This window comes from Babesia bovis, assembly GCF_000165395.2.
Source record: "Babesia bovis T2Bo chromosome 4 map unlocalized Chr4_1, whole genome shotgun sequence".
NCBI lineage: Eukaryota > Apicomplexa > Aconoidasida > Piroplasmida > Babesiidae > Babesia > Babesia bovis.
The window spans coordinates 1,100,014-1,114,740 of record NW_026261571.1 but is presented as its reverse complement, the minus strand read 5'-3'; the positions used below and the strand labels follow the sequence as shown (position 1 = coordinate 1,114,740).

Sequence of the window (14,727 nt, the reverse complement as noted above, 5' to 3'; positions counted from 1 at the left end):
CGGAATGATGCCAAGTTGGTATACCTATTTTCATATGCATGTTAATGCTTAATAAAGCGCACCGCAGCAATTGTAATGCATTCTTACTGCCCTGTCTAATGATGTGTATAGGCTGTACAAATCAGTTACCCTCAGATAAATGCTGAACATCGTACTTCATCTCCCACCGAACTTACAACACTGCAGCACCATTTAATATGTACGTATGACATTAGAGTCCATGCATATCATTGGAAAAAGTTGTTATCTGCAGTGTCCAACTATGGTGAGTAGCTTTGACTATCGGTGTTTTGAGCACAAAACAATTGCCTGCTACATTGGAGTGTTTTGTTCGCGTTGGTATTTCAACTGTTTATAAGAACGGTACGGTTAGAATATGATATGGTCATAACCTGATCTATATAAGTTCGTATTATATATTGGTTGAAGGTTTCGCAAGCATGATGTTTTCCGTGGTCAGCATTGCATTTATCATGCGCTCTGCTAATTTTAACAATATAGTAGTCGATATCACAAAAGCCTTTTTGCTGCAAGAGCCGCGTATCTCCACTGAAAGTGAATAGCACAATAGTTAAGTAAAAAACAATATAATGTCAAATGGATAATCGCACCTTCTAACATTTCATATTACTAACAATTTTAATGCAAAAGTGTACGCATAATACACTCTAAGGGAAATCAACATAACTAAACAAAATATCCATTCGATAGTAATATGAAACGAACGAAATAGCATTGGATCTACTATTAGAAACACGTACACGAGTGATCCACTACGTAACAGCAGTCTCCTGCTTGATATAATGTGCAGTTAACGATAACAGAGGATCATATCATTCGAAATCAAAAACGAACAACGATTGAATTATCCATAACAACGTATTGGTGAATATATTTGTTAATATACTAAACTAATACATTTCCTTAGATTGAATCCGTAACGCAGCCTTATTCGTGTGCGTCTCTGCATTTATTTCCGCGCCAGATGTGTCTCCACATTTTGTAAGTGTGTATCACATTTTTAATCTATTATAATATAACACAATTGGAAACGAAACAAGATAGCCATTTGACAGGGTTTATGTCAACATAAAAGGCGAAAATTGGCGTTCCTCACATTATGTCCCTGTGGCCCAATAATCGTCCACGTGCTGCATGGTGTCAGTTATTGGATAAATCGTAAATGTTTAAGTATACTAATTTAAGACGTATATGTTTCTTGAACTTTTCAGTCACGTTGGGGGATAGGCTGTGCTTGCTCTCTATGCATTCGGATGATTAGGCACCGCGATTAACCTTGTATTACTGCGTGTCGTAACTAGCTGTATCCTAGCTTACATAGCTTGATTATAGCTCACGAAGCGCTTTATCTAACGTTATATGTTGCATTCATCTCGCTCTAGCAATCATTATTCTTATTTGAATATTATTTCTAGAAACGTCTCATATATTTGCCTGAATATTAACAGCCAATTAAAATAGACAAAAGGAATTATAGCTGTTAAGTTCAATACTTAAGAAAGTCTTTTTAATAACCATAGCCACAAAAATATAGGGCAAAGGTAAAGAAAGATTATAGACACTGTTGCGCCCGCTCTGTGGTTGGCAACATCACTGGGAATATTTTTGCAGGCACGATAGTTTGTTTTATTGCAAAAGCACATAAGGATATATAGTACAAGGTCATCCATGTTTTTTAATCTGCTCAACAATACGAGAGGATCATACTTTTACATGTAGCACCAACTTCACAATCACGACGGTTAGACACGATAACCCTATATTTATTACGTTATTACGTCTATCGATTATCACTTGCATCACTTTTTGTGTTGGAATAGGGAATTGTCACACTGAATTCGGTGTATGCAAAGTAGTGAGTATAAGCACTCCTAAAGAACACTAGTGACACCAAATCTCACCTATGTCATACTCAGAGAGTTATAGGCCGTATGGTGGGCCAGATACCCACGGGGATGATCCTAGCAAATTGTTTAACGAAAGTGATTACGAAGCATACAAGATATTTGCTGGTGGCCTGAATCGTAGCACCACAGCAGAAACGCTTCGTAATTATTTTAGCAAATATGGCACGGTTGTACATTCAGAAATCGTTGCTGATAAAACAACGGGGCGTTCCCGTGGTTTCGGCTTTGTGACATTTAGTAACGATGCCGCACTAAAGGCAGTACTGGCTGTAAGCCATAAGATTGATAATGTTCTGGCTGATGTTAAACAGGCCATTAAGAAAGAACGTGCTAGAGACTTACTTCCAACTAGAGAGGAAGTAAATAGAATTTTTGTTGGTGGCATAGCAGACAATATAAGTGAGGATGAATTTAAGGATTACTTCGGGAAGTATGGATCTGTGCTGAATTATAATTTCATTGTTGACAAATCTACAAACAAACCTCGTGGCTTTGGCTTCGTTGTATACGAGGATCCAGCGGATGTCGATAAGGCTATTGGGCATCATACAAAGCTCGGCCGTAATTGTGAAGCCAAAAGGGCCCAACCACGTCCATCGTCTGGCAAAAATATGCAACCTTCTAATCGCGACAACTTTGATTATGCTGCCTACTACTATGCTCAAGCAAATATGATGTACAACCCATATTTCGCACAAATGTTCGCAAATGGTCAAGTTCCATTTTTCAATTCGATGTACCCCTACAATTGGCAAAATGATGAAGCTGGAGCTGATGATGGTCAGCCTAGCCATATGCCTGGTGAAGATGAATCTCGTACTGGTAGAGACAAAAGATACCAAAAACCGTCTGATCACTATTCCACTGGTCCAGCCCGTGGTGGGCAACGTAAATTATCACGTGCCGAACCTTACTAGGCTATAGCCATAAACGATCGCACATGTTGTTTCTAGTGAAGTGCTTTAACTATCGCTTTACATTAAAATAGAATCCATCACCGTGAATGAACTTCCAGTGACCCAACTTCTCAGTTAATGAATTCAAATGATAAATCTTAAATTAACGGCAATAATTGTACATAACATACATGTAGAGTTATGTTCTATACGTTATGAGTATGTATTTTGATAATGGTATGCTTTTCGCGTTATATTGATTAACACTATATTTTAATTGCAAACAGCTCATATCTGTTATCCGTTGTTAGGCCGAAATTTTACGAATGGGAATTATATTATTACAAACAACAATATGCTCAAGATATACTCACTATATATATTGCCACAAATTCGTTCTTTTTTGTATTCCTCATTTGCAACCACCCTACAACACAATTTCCGAACATCAACGATATTGATCAATCTTAGAACTCAGAAAGTAATTTTCCTCAGCACTAATTAGTGTTTAGATTCTTATTCAGCACCTATATTACTTTGTTGAAGAATATATTTTAAAAAGTAACTCAATGTTGCTTGATTTTGCGAAAGCGTTTGACATACACTTTTAAGCGTTATTATTTTAATGTTAAAAGATGATGAACGGCCATATGTCTTATTCTTTAAAACGTAGTACAATTAATAAAATTTGGAAATGTGATTACACTAGGGATAGGTACATGTCCACGAGAGTTGTAGTGCAGCCTTTAAAAATGCTGAGAACAATCATACAATTTATATAAGGCACGTTAACTCTCCCCTCTATACGTAAGGGTCAGTTTGACAGTTGTTTGTCGTATATTTCCCGTCATGACTCAGTTACAGCAATATTGGGGGAACATTAAAGACACCACTAAAAGTGGTTCCATTAAATTTCCTCTAAAAAATCAAATAATTATGGTTATTGATATGCTTTCAATTCAATATTCAGCTTGTATTATCAGCACAAAACTATTAATGTTGTAATAAAAATCTCCCCAATAAAACTTGGATACTGTGGAAGCATTTTTCCGTTTTTTTTCTAAATTAATAAATACCCATCTTTTCAAACCATCACATATAAAGTAAATAACATATGTATACGTTAAAATTATGTCAGTGAAAATCATTATTTTGAAACAATCAACATTTCGAATATTAATAATGTCCATATTTATGGTGATATAATTTCAAATGTATTATCTTATAATTTAATGCGATTTTTGTAATAGTATATAATAACTATATAATCCCATTAAATAAAATAACTCCATTAAAAAATGAAAATCTTGTAAGGGACCTGTTAGGTCTTGTTACAAATTTGATCAACACGATTATAAATTGATGGTTTACACTGTGGGTGTTCAATAATAAACACCATGTTGTTCTACCGCTTATGAATATAGGTTATAATAAAACTGATTTATCATTCCCACAGCATCTTTCTACAATTTTGTATACATTCTTCTAAAATTCGGCAAATTAATTTGTAAAAAACTACGCATATCCAAAATGCTTAATCACAAAAGAATGAGAGTAGATAAATTAAGAATTTTGCCTTATGAAAACAATGGTGTATTCTGTATTGGCAAAGGAGGAGAACATTCGTGTATAGATAATTATATAATAATAAAAATATAGATAGAGCACAAATAACAAAATTATTTATAATTTAGCAGATGTATCTGTCTTATCATTGATTCACAAGAATTAGTGTTATTATATACATTCTACCACAAGCTCTATTATAGCGCCTCATTTGCTGTAATTTATAGAAATACATTTAGTTTATTATTCAACTGAGCTAATTAACATCACGGATAATTGATAAACCTTTTGAGGGACGAGCCTAGAGCGGGCGGTATATTGAAGCATTTAGTCGAATTTCTATTTAGTGGGCACAGAGTACATAAATAAAACATGACAATCACACAGCAAGTTACTGGTAAACAATAGAGCAGATATATAATATAAATTAAAGAAATAAATGGCATCACTACAAAGTCATCCGACATTAAAACATACATACACTAAATACGATTCCTCTAGTTATTAGTGATATAGACAATCGCAAATACGAAGAAGACTAGTAATTATACACCATTCATCAACCTATGATGTTTTACAGGGAGAACGTGCGTAAATCCTCATTGGGAACATAACATTTTAACAGCAGAACACATGCGAATTAAGCCACCCACATTATATGGAGGCAATCAACTATGCCTAAAAAGGTTTTCATTCGTGATTCATTGCTTGTTTAACCATTTCATCATAATCAGCCTCGGTGAAAGCATATACTCTGTTGGAGTCGAAATCGAAAACAGCACCTTCGCCGTCACTATCATCAGAGTCGGAATCATCATCATCATCATCATCTTCTTCATCGACGCATTCAAACGAGTAACCGTCGTCAGAAGGAGTGAGACGGCGACTACCACATATTGGAAGAATAATCTCGGAAGAAAGGTCCAACGGAAGAATATCCTTGATGTAAGACGGAAGGTCCTCAACATTTGTAATTTCCTTGTAATTGCCATCGGTAATTTCGAAGTACGTGATACCATATGTAGAGCTGATTAGGATGAAGTCGTTGTCGGATTTAAGTCTTATGAGTACCTCGTCGATTTTGTCCTTTTCGTCATCTTCACGGCATTTGAAAAGTGTCTGCTCCCCGTTAACGACGGAGGTTAATTTGTGTCCCTTCTTTGGTGCTACAGAGAGAACGGCTATTTTATCGAAGGACACCACATCTACGGAGAATATATCGTAGCTAGGCTCTTTAGCCATATCCAAAGCAACTTCTTGTGTAGCAACACTGCGATTTTCCACAGGCTTAACTACATCTAGCGGCTCTTCCGTAGCGCCCACACGGGTGAGAAGGGCTACGAGCAAGGTCAACACATTCAAGACCACCTTCATCATGGATATTCTTTTAGTGCACTCAAAAATTTAAAATGGGTCTTAAAAAATCAAAACTAAAATAAAAACATGCGTGGTTTCTATGGTACAATTTATTCTGGAGTTTACATGGAAGCGTGTTGTGCTGTAACCGATGACATTGTGCTGCTGCGGAAGTAATACATTATGAGATAAAAAATGCCCCAAGCATCCAAAAATGCTTAAAGTTATTTTAAGGATGTTAGCTTATGTGTGCAACAAATATGGACGCGTCAATACGATTGAGATACGCATCTGCCTTTTAAACAGACGTTTACATATCTAATGAATACCTAGCATTACCGCTGAATTGAATTGCTTCATTATCATTAATATATGTGATATACTATGACATAACTGGAAGGAGCAGCGTATGAGCCGTGATGCAGTTTCGTTGACCTAATATGTAAGCTATTTTTGTAAAATGTTGCATTTTGGTATTTAAAATCTCTTATCGCTTGCATTGAGTTATATAAAAGTTTCAATGTATACCTACGTTCAAGGAATTATCACAATTAGACTGCATTGTCATATAATCGTGGCCAGTATGCGCCTGAAGATGCCGTGTTGACGTAGCAATGATTTATCTTTTCCCACTTTACTTCTTACTCGTGCCATACTTTTTCTTGATGTGCTTCGGTATCTTATTTTTACGCCGTTCACGATTGAATGCCTTTACTAACTTTTTCCATTCCCTTGGGTCAATACCTTCCGGTATGTTCCCCGTAAATTTAGGAGCAGCATCGATTGTTTTCCCGTTTACATCATCTTCATTTTCCGTTTTTATCTCATGGGTTTCGTCATCAGAGATGCCTTCATCGCTGTGGATAGAAGAATCCTCCGACGGTACATCATGAGAAATGTCATTCAATTGAATGATAACATTGTCCTTGTGCGTTGCAACACTTTCTGCCAAATCCAATGGCATTTGCGATATATTCATCGGCAGGCTTTTGTCAAAATTTACACGTTTGAGCCACGGTATATGCGATTTAATATTTTCATTTGAAAAAACAGATCCTGTAAGAAAATTAAAAACTGCATTGCAAAGGTTTAGATACATCACACGTTTCTTGACTATAAGCGATTTGATATCCTTTGATGTACCGAATTTGTTAAAGCGTGTCATTTTCTCAACACACTGTGCAACTTCGTTTTCTATATCTGAGTATTTCGTCTCCCAAAAACTTTTTATATCGACAGTAGCTTCATCATCCCATACACTTTGATGTGTCGTTGTCAACGGAATAGATAAATCACTATCCTCATTAATTTCCACCCCTTCTAAATCTCGGGCAACAACAAAACAAAACAATTGTTCAGATGTTAACATTTTCATTCGACTATAAGGCAGTGTTTCGTCATTACACTCTTGGATAATGTTTACTGATTCAAAAAATCGTGTCACATTATCACAATCTCTTTTTAAGAATGGCATTGCATTAGGGTGATCATTTTCTAAAGCTTGTGATGTATCAATGACGTTTACTCTACCTTTCGAATAGAGCAAGTTGAAGCTAGACAAATCTCCGTGAATTAATTTGCACTCCTGGAACATTGTTCTCATGATACACAACGTTTGCACATATATGGACTGCCATTCTACTAGAGGAAGTGCACCCAAGTTTTCTAATTTCGGTGCCACAGAATCACCATTCAATATAAGGTCCATTACCAAAATATGATCCTTAAGTGCTATTGGTGCAGGGCAGTATAAACCAGATAACGCTATACGTCTTAAATTCCTAAATTCCTTTTCTGCCCACTGCGCAACCATTTTCCGAGGGTTTTTATTACCAACGTATGCATTTCTGAATCTGAATTCGCCTTCAATATATCTCGAACGATCTTTGAATACCAGAATGGATGTTTTATAGACTTTGATAGCCACTCTCATATACTTCTGTGCGATTAAATTACCATTTTCTGAAGATAATGAAGATCCGGAGCCTGATGCTATATCAAGGGATTCCAGATTGTTTGTCAAGCCATCGATGTCTCCTTGCTTTGATGCAGTTGATATTGATGAAAGATAATCACCATCTATTCCATCTTCGTCATCTAAAGCTGTCTTATCTTCTTCTTCGAACGCACCATTTTCTTTCTGGTATACTGTTTCTGGCTGGAGAGTTTCAGCCTCAAACACATTGGCTTCTTTACCAGTACTAATAGTACCATGCATATAGTGAAACACCCCTTGACCGCAAAGTTTCCTTAATCTGACATATGTGCGTTTATCTAGAACATGCTGTACTGTTGTCCTTTTGTCTTTGGTTAAACCTTTTTCGTAATAGTTACGTTTATATATTTGGTTACTTCGTATAGCATCATTAGCATCGATGTGAGTTGCAAAAAACAAGTTAGATCGCTTTATATCTCTCTGCCTATTCTCAGCCCTTGCCGGTAATATTACATCGTTTTCATCATCCGATGTTTCTTCCTCAGAGGTGTAAGCCGAGCAGTCGTTGTCTGACATTGTGTAGGTGTGTCATTTATTCGATGAATAAATCTATAATATCAAATTAATAATATTGATAATTATGTCTATTTCTGATAGAGAAATTTAGCCAATTTTGGCGGAAGACGTTGTTTTGCGTAGTGAGCGTACGAGCTGTTGTGTGGTATTTAGGAGCAAAAAATTCCACAATTAGATTCCAATTTATTTTGTAAATACAAAACTAATATTAACATAACAAGGATTTAAGGAATCTATTTGATCACATTTTAATTTGCAACTATTTGCGGCTGGGATACAAACATTTTACTTTTCTGCCAAAATGGATTGCTGTTGGACACCGTAATGACACATCAAGCGTTCTGACGTCTTATTTATTTTTTCAGTGTATTATATTATAACAAAGATGATTGATTCTTCTTTTTTAAATGAGGTCGAGCAGTCTTCGGATGACTTGGAGTCGTCAGAGGATCAGCAATGCGAGGTATGTGTCGAATTAAATTAGTATACGGTTCAAACAGATACCATGGATCGAGTGGTATTGTAGTTTAAAAGGTCACGAGTTTTATGTTCAAGTTGACGCCGATTATATCCGTGACGAATTTAACCTTGTTGGTAGGTCTAGCTGTCATCGAAAAACACGTAACATCCAGGCTTACAACAACAAGTGTCATATTATAGTCATGCTATCCGAATGATTTTGGATAATTATGATGACTTTGATTATGACTGCTATGAGGAAAACGACGGCGACACTTATGGCCCATGTTCAGAACGTGCTAAGCAACGTATTATAAATACATCATCGCAACTGTTGTACGGTCTTATACACAGCCGGTTCATAATAACATCCAAAGGTATGGCGCTAATGCTACAGAAATATAAGGAGAAAGTATTTGGCACTTGTCCGAATTTTAGTTGTGAGAACACAGCAGTTTTGCCAATTGGGATCACGGATGCACCCGCCTATCATAATACAAAAATATTTTGCCCTAGGTGCAATGAGGTGTATCATCCTCCGAAAAACAGTCGCCTGTCGTTGATAGATGGTGCATACTTTGGCACGACCTTTGCCCATTTGTTTTTGATGGTACATGATACACTCGTAACTCGAGGGCCTACTTATTATTATGTACCGCAGATTTACGGTTTTAAGGTAAGCTCTGCTATTAAAAATAACAAGGAGCATGAAGATGCTAATCATCAATAAATTACTCTAACATTAAAATTGAATTTCTTTTATTAGAGCTGATGATTCTTTCTCCAGTTTTTGTTTATACGTTTCAATTGTCCTTGTAATTGCTGTGGGAGGTACACTTGAGAGATCAATGTCTTTATTGACATAGGTTAATGAATTAGTTGTAGTATTGCTATCTTGTTTGCTACTTTCATTGTGTTGGGTGTTTTCATTGACAGACTGCGTTGAATTCCTTTTAACTTCATCTTTATTTTCCTTCTTCTCAAGTGATGTTCCATTATTCATAGTTTGGTTATCTAGTTGCTTATCATTTTCGTTTGTTGCCGGTTTCGAAGTGGCATGTTCATCGTCTCCGAATTTATCACGTGATACTCTATTTTCCCCTGTATCATTATTAGGGTTGCTCTGATTTGATGATTGAGTGGGTCTTGTCGTGTCAGCCTCCGAATATTTAATTCCTTGACCATCGGCACTGTGATTCTCGGTATTATTGGGGATAAGACGTTCAGATGACTCAGCATTTGTATGGTAACTGTTCACTTGTACCAGACTTTCAGTATCCTTTACCTCTTTAGATTCATTTGATTTAGGTGATTCTTCACTGTGGTAATTTGGAGTTTCCTTTTTATCTACTTCTGCTGATTCCACACTGCCGTTTTCTTTGTCAGTGTTATCTGTGGCAGTTGTGAACTCTTTTGTCAAACTCTTCAGATTATCTTTTAACACGTGTATACCATCCCTTACAAATTCCTTTATATGATCTTTTAATGTATTAATTTTTTTTGTCACATCAGCAGATATATGTCGTTGTCTTTTATCCTTAAACTTATCTGAAATATTATCACATTCCTTTTTTATAGAAGCTTGTATGGTCCTTATGGAATCATCGACCTTTTCGGAGGCATCTCTTAGGTGTTGAAGTTCGGTGGCATCAATATTCTCGCTAGCATCTAATATTGTTTCTTTAACTGTTTTGCTAAAATCGTTCATATGGAAGTCTACATTATCTTTTAGATCTTGTATTGCTAATATGATTTCTTCTCCCGTTTTCGGTTCATTTTCTGCATCATTTTTAGTGATGTTCCATTTAGTGGATTTTAATTCTAAGAAAGAAACGTTTTTAGATCTCATAACACCGGAACGTAACCTAAGAGCCCTAATGGATAAGGATTGCTCCCCTAGTAGAAAAACTATTATAGCAGTAAACAACTCCATAATGCAGTGTTTAACTACAGCATCACTACGATGTTCTGAAATATTTCTAGATAATAGTTCTGGCTTTTAGGTGATTTATTTAGCTATCTTTTGAAGATAGCACATTACATACTATAAGAGTAAGCATTGTGTTGTTAACAGACTCAATGCGATACATGAACAACTCATAACACAACCTGCATTTGGCACAAACATATCACTTTTGAGTGTAGACGTTCGTTGACAATATTACTGGGACATGAAATAAGTAATGTATGATTTCACCATTTATAATTAGACAAAGATAGAGTAGACACTTGTTATAAAAGTTGAATATCTAATGTGCGCACAAATCTTTCGTTTTTGTCATTTTGGAATGATCGATAAAGTGTCATTGCTCAACCATACATCAGGGAGACTGAGTAGAATTCAACTAGAGTGCTAGTTCCAACACCTTCTATAATGCGAAATATGTAATAATTACTTCCATAATGTATGTATATTGTTGGAAAAGATAATGTGTAATATATAAGCCCATCATTGAGCTTGTCTTCCTTATTATATGTATTCGGAGGGGCTAGGATGGACTGCAACCAAAAAGTTAACACTGACGCCGAGCTACAGATACCTATAGCAGTATTAAATCAAAGTGCATTGTTCAATTCAAACGAATATCTATTTTCCGCTTGTACTGGAACATCACAAACTCGTGGAGTTCGTGGAAGTGAGTCTCAGGCTTCGCAGCCTATACCGCTGAATGATTATTTGCCTTTTATAAACAAAAGAAATAGCTGTGATTCTACTGTTGAAGTTTTTTCCGTGGATCCAGAGTTAAAGCGTACGCCAGATTCCTCATTTCTTTTTAGCGATCTTTGTCGAAGTTCAGGCATAGCTGAAATAACGGGCGGCAGTGGTAGTGGCAAGACTTCATTTTGCGTGGGTCTGGTTAATATTTCATCTGGATTAACGTTATACATAGATACAAATGGATCTTTGGCTCTCCCTCGTATATTGAATCAAGAACGGTTTCTCTATCTTCGTCTGTTTGATCACGAAGAACTGGATATAGCGCTTTCTGAATTCTACGACGCGTTGGTAGAAGACAATTACCTTGCTCGTTTTAGTAGTATACGTGCGCGATCTGTCAGTACATTAATTGTCGACTCTTTATGGCCGCTCTGTTTGTTGTCTTATGCTGAACGAGTTAAATACATCGTTCAACTGTGTTATGTTTTGCGAGATATATCATGGACTTATAAGGTGATGGTATTGGTTTGTACTAATGATTCCTACTGGGACAACAAACCTATTGAAAACGAGAAGGACGAACGACAGGAATCTGTAAAGGATTACTTCACATCGCGTTGTTATGTACAGGTATCATTTAAGAACATCCTTTCTTTTAATGACTACAATTGTAGTACATATGGAGTATATCCCGCAAAACGTGATCCAATAACAGGTCGGGTACGCACTTCATTAGAGGTTCGCCGGTTGATGAATATCTATGCAGGTACATGTTTCAGTGGCCATTCAATAAATATCAGCATCAAACGCCACGGTTTAGAAATCTTTAAAGAATAACTATGCCAAGGGGGTTTCCCGATGACATTCCATGGCGCCGCAGCGATGTTGAGTCATTGCATCGCTTCTTAAAATCAGCCAATGATCGAGTGGATCTATCTGATTCATCTAATGAGTTATTAAAAACTAGTGATAATTCTTCTGAATCAACTCCAGCCTTTGCGGAGACATCCTTCAACACCAAGCCAAAATCATCAAGTGAAATAAATTACGGTTCTGTATCCAAACGTCGAGATTCCAGTAAATCCTTTGCCCGAAGGGATAAGATTAAAGTGCCTTATTTGTCGAATGACAGTCCAGAAACATTTGCGAATATATGTATATTGCGTGGGCAAACTGGTTGTGGAAAAACAACCGCTGTACGTCTCCTATCTGAAACGATTGGCCTCAAAGTGATTGAATATGACCCATTTGAGAGCGATGTTGTCTACATATCGGATAATGGAACTCATGATGCAGTGGCTGCCACGTTCTTACGTTTTTTGGACACTGTTCGTCGTAAGCCCGGGATTTGCGTATCGCAAAAAAACACAGTTTACAATCGCGAAATAGCTAAAGATGTAACTTCAAACCGTCTTAAACGTCCACGTTTAGCGTTGTTGATGCCCACAGCTGGATCCAAATCACATTCTGACACTAGTTCAACATCGGAGCCTCACATCATACTACTAAAGGACCTTCCTCGTACTTTAATAACTAACAAAACTGATTGCTCTCGTCGAATACAAGAAATAACCAACAGCATTCTAGATGGTGAGGGCACAAGCAATGGTATTACAAAGTACCCTATGCTAATATGCGTGAACAACACTGCTAGTGATCGGCAATTGCTACGTAGCATTTTGCCATATAATTTTAAACAGCATCCGAGGTGTATGATTCTACAGGTTGGTCAAATAACCAAGAGCAAGTTGAGAGCTATATTGTATCGTCACTTGGATTTTTGGGGAAGGGGACGAACTCGGCAAAATGAGATGTTGATAGACTTTCTTACCAGTGCCAGTTGCGGAGACATGCGTTTTGCTATAGCAAATCTCCATTTTTATTCCAGCGTCAATCGCACTTCTTCAAAGAACACTGGTGATGAGATGGAAGTTCTTAGTCGTCTTTTGCTGGAGAGAAACCCTTCCAATGCTGTATTTAATGTCATAGGAAAGGTGTTAGTCAATAAACGCATTCCGGTTATTCTCGATGATAGCGAATGTGACATCACGGAAGATAACGTTTTAGGGCCTTCAGAACAAGGCGTAAATTCTTTAGAACGTTTTCGCCACTGTTTTCAGCTTTCAGCACCATTAAGGGTTAGTGATTGTGACAAGGAAGGGGCAGTTTTGTCTTTACCGGATGATTATTCAGATATTTTGGAAATTCTGCCGAATCTCTGTGCCAATATTTCTGAAGAATTGTTGACCTTTGAGGTTGCTACGGAATCTCAGGGCGATTTGCCTCCCCCGTGTAGTGAGATGCTATGGGAGAATATGTTTCGTTCGTTATACGAGAACCATTTTGACACTCAGTTATGGGCAGATATGCCTACGGATGTCAGACTTTATGGTCTATTAAAGCCATTCAACAAATCGGAACCACTATCATTTTGCCGATGGCCCGTTATTCAAGCAACACCAAATGTCGAACCTTGCAGGTTTCCGCGTTCATCACACTTGCCGTTGTTAACACGCCCTCAAATGTATTACAACCCCGACGAATTGGTTCAAAACAGTTCTATTGATAGTGTCTTTTTGGTCGACAGTCTACATGAGAACTACAGTTCGTATTATGAATCGATAGAAGATTGCGCAGCGTTGACTGCTCAGCTATGTGCGGCTGATGTGTTTGCATCTGGATATCGCCATGCTGGAATCATAGGAGACGATTTATTGGATGACGTTAATACCAGGTTTGCTTGCATATGTGTTCGATCTACAAGCCATTCTAACCTTGGAGGTTCTGGTGTTTCAACACAATTTCGCGCTTTCACGAAAGGCACATGGCATTCGGAATCAAAACATGACATGAACCATTTGAAGGATCTTTATGACCAACACATACGTGACTTGGCTTCAGGGAACCAGGTGACCTCAAAGAGCATAACTAGTGCTTACATGTGCAAAAATCGTGCATTTGTAGAGCTGATACCATTTATTTACATGTTCATGTACAGCGTCCCAGGGAAGCATGATGCTGACATGCCTTTGTTTGGTCAGATAGATGACGTTATTTCACAGCCTATATGGGAGCGAATCAATATGATTATGGATGAACAACCATGCAGTGCACCTGAGCAAATGAAGTCCAATGCCACGATGCCAGTAGGTATGCTGGGTAGCATTACGCCGAAGTTAAAGGAGGTATTGTCAGAGCTCAGTAAACATTACGACAGCAACTTCACACACGTACAGACGTAATGGCAACGTAGTAGTAAGGGGTTAACTTCCCATGCCTAATTCGTGTTACATAACCTTCTAATTTGGTAAAATTAAAAATTTTGTTATTAGCGCCTGACAATCGTCCGTC

The 14,727-nt window shown here is 37.3% G+C and overlaps 7 protein-coding genes across 7 annotated transcripts; 4 read left to right on the top strand and 3 right to left on the bottom strand.

Annotated features, from left to right (window-relative positions):
• Window positions 1-1,179: 1,179 nt before the first annotated feature.
• Window positions 1,180-2,979, top strand: BBOV_IV008980 (RNA recognition motif domain containing protein). Its single transcript, XM_001610770.2, has one exon. The coding sequence runs from the start codon at window positions 1,925-1,927 to the stop codon at window positions 2,843-2,845; it is 921 nt and encodes a 306-aa protein (XP_001610820.1). The 5' UTR covers window positions 1,180-1,924; the 3' UTR covers window positions 2,846-2,979.
• Window positions 2,980-4,885: 1,906 nt separating this feature from the next.
• On the bottom strand, window positions 4,886-5,845 carry BBOV_IV008970 (uncharacterized protein). The gene has a single exon (XM_001610769.2). The coding sequence runs from the start codon at window positions 5,765-5,767 to the stop codon at window positions 5,081-5,083; it is 687 nt and encodes a 228-aa protein (XP_001610819.1). The 5' UTR covers window positions 5,768-5,845; the 3' UTR covers window positions 4,886-5,080.
• A 490-nt stretch (window positions 5,846-6,335) lies between these two features.
• Window positions 6,336-8,303, bottom strand: BBOV_IV008960 (RIO1 serine/threonine kinase family protein). Its single transcript, XM_001610768.2, has one exon. The coding sequence runs from the start codon at window positions 8,256-8,258 to the stop codon at window positions 6,381-6,383; it is 1,878 nt and encodes a 625-aa protein (XP_001610818.1). The 5' UTR covers window positions 8,259-8,303; the 3' UTR covers window positions 6,336-6,380.
• A 200-nt stretch (window positions 8,304-8,503) lies between these two features.
• Window positions 8,504-9,482, top strand: BBOV_IV008950 (Casein kinase II regulatory subunit family protein). The gene is made up of 3 exons (XM_001610767.2): window positions 8,504-8,721; window positions 8,759-8,852; window positions 8,891-9,482. The coding sequence occupies exons 1-3, from the start codon at window positions 8,644-8,646 to the stop codon at window positions 9,445-9,447; spliced, it is 729 nt and encodes a 242-aa protein (XP_001610817.1). The 5' UTR covers window positions 8,504-8,643; the 3' UTR covers window positions 9,448-9,482.
• BBOV_IV008940 (uncharacterized protein) lies at window positions 9,450-10,720 on the bottom strand. Its single transcript, XM_001610766.2, has one exon. The coding sequence runs from the start codon at window positions 10,648-10,650 to the stop codon at window positions 9,460-9,462; it is 1,191 nt and encodes a 396-aa protein (XP_001610816.1). The 5' UTR covers window positions 10,651-10,720; the 3' UTR covers window positions 9,450-9,459.
• A 451-nt stretch (window positions 10,721-11,171) lies between these two features.
• BBOV_IV008930 (uncharacterized protein) lies at window positions 11,172-12,213 on the top strand (the record flags this gene model as incomplete). The annotated part of the gene is made up of 1 exon (XM_001610765.2): window positions 11,172-12,213. Exon 1 carries the CDS (start codon window positions 11,212-11,214, stop codon window positions 12,211-12,213), a length of 1,002 nt encoding a protein of 333 aa, XP_001610815.1. The 5' UTR covers window positions 11,172-11,211.
• A 2-nt stretch (window positions 12,214-12,215) lies between these two features.
• On the top strand, window positions 12,216-14,663 carry BBOV_IV008920 (Rad17 cell cycle checkpoint family protein; the record flags this gene model as incomplete). Its single annotated transcript, XM_001610764.2, has 1 exon — window positions 12,216-14,663. One exon carries the CDS (start codon window positions 12,216-12,218, stop codon window positions 14,616-14,618), a length of 2,403 nt encoding a protein of 800 aa, XP_001610814.1. The 3' UTR covers window positions 14,619-14,663.
• Window positions 14,664-14,727: the final 64 nt, after the last annotated feature.

Bases quoted from the DNA above. Each gene is read 5' to 3' on its own strand.
- BBOV_IV008980 (XM_001610770.2), top strand. From the start codon at position 1,925: ATGTCATACTCAGAGAGTTATAGGCCGTATGGTGGGCCAGATACCCAC.
- BBOV_IV008970 (XM_001610769.2), bottom strand. From the start codon at position 5,767: ATGATGAAGGTGGTCTTGAATGTGTTGACCTTGCTCGTAGCCCTTCTC.
- BBOV_IV008960 (XM_001610768.2), bottom strand. From the start codon at position 8,258: ATGTCAGACAACGACTGCTCGGCTTACACCTCTGAGGAAGAAACATCG.
- BBOV_IV008950 (XM_001610767.2), top strand. From the start codon at position 8,644: ATGATTGATTCTTCTTTTTTAAATGAGGTCGAGCAGTCTTCGGATGAC. The intron at 8,722-8,758 runs GTATGTGTCGAA...CGGTTCAAACAG, and splicing joins CAGAGGATCAGCAATGCGAG to ATACCATGGATCGAGTGGTA. The intron at 8,853-8,890 runs GTAGGTCTAGCT...CGTAACATCCAG, and splicing joins TGACGAATTTAACCTTGTTG to GCTTACAACAACAAGTGTCA.
- BBOV_IV008940 (XM_001610766.2), bottom strand. From the start codon at position 10,650: ATGGAGTTGTTTACTGCTATAATAGTTTTTCTACTAGGGGAGCAATCC.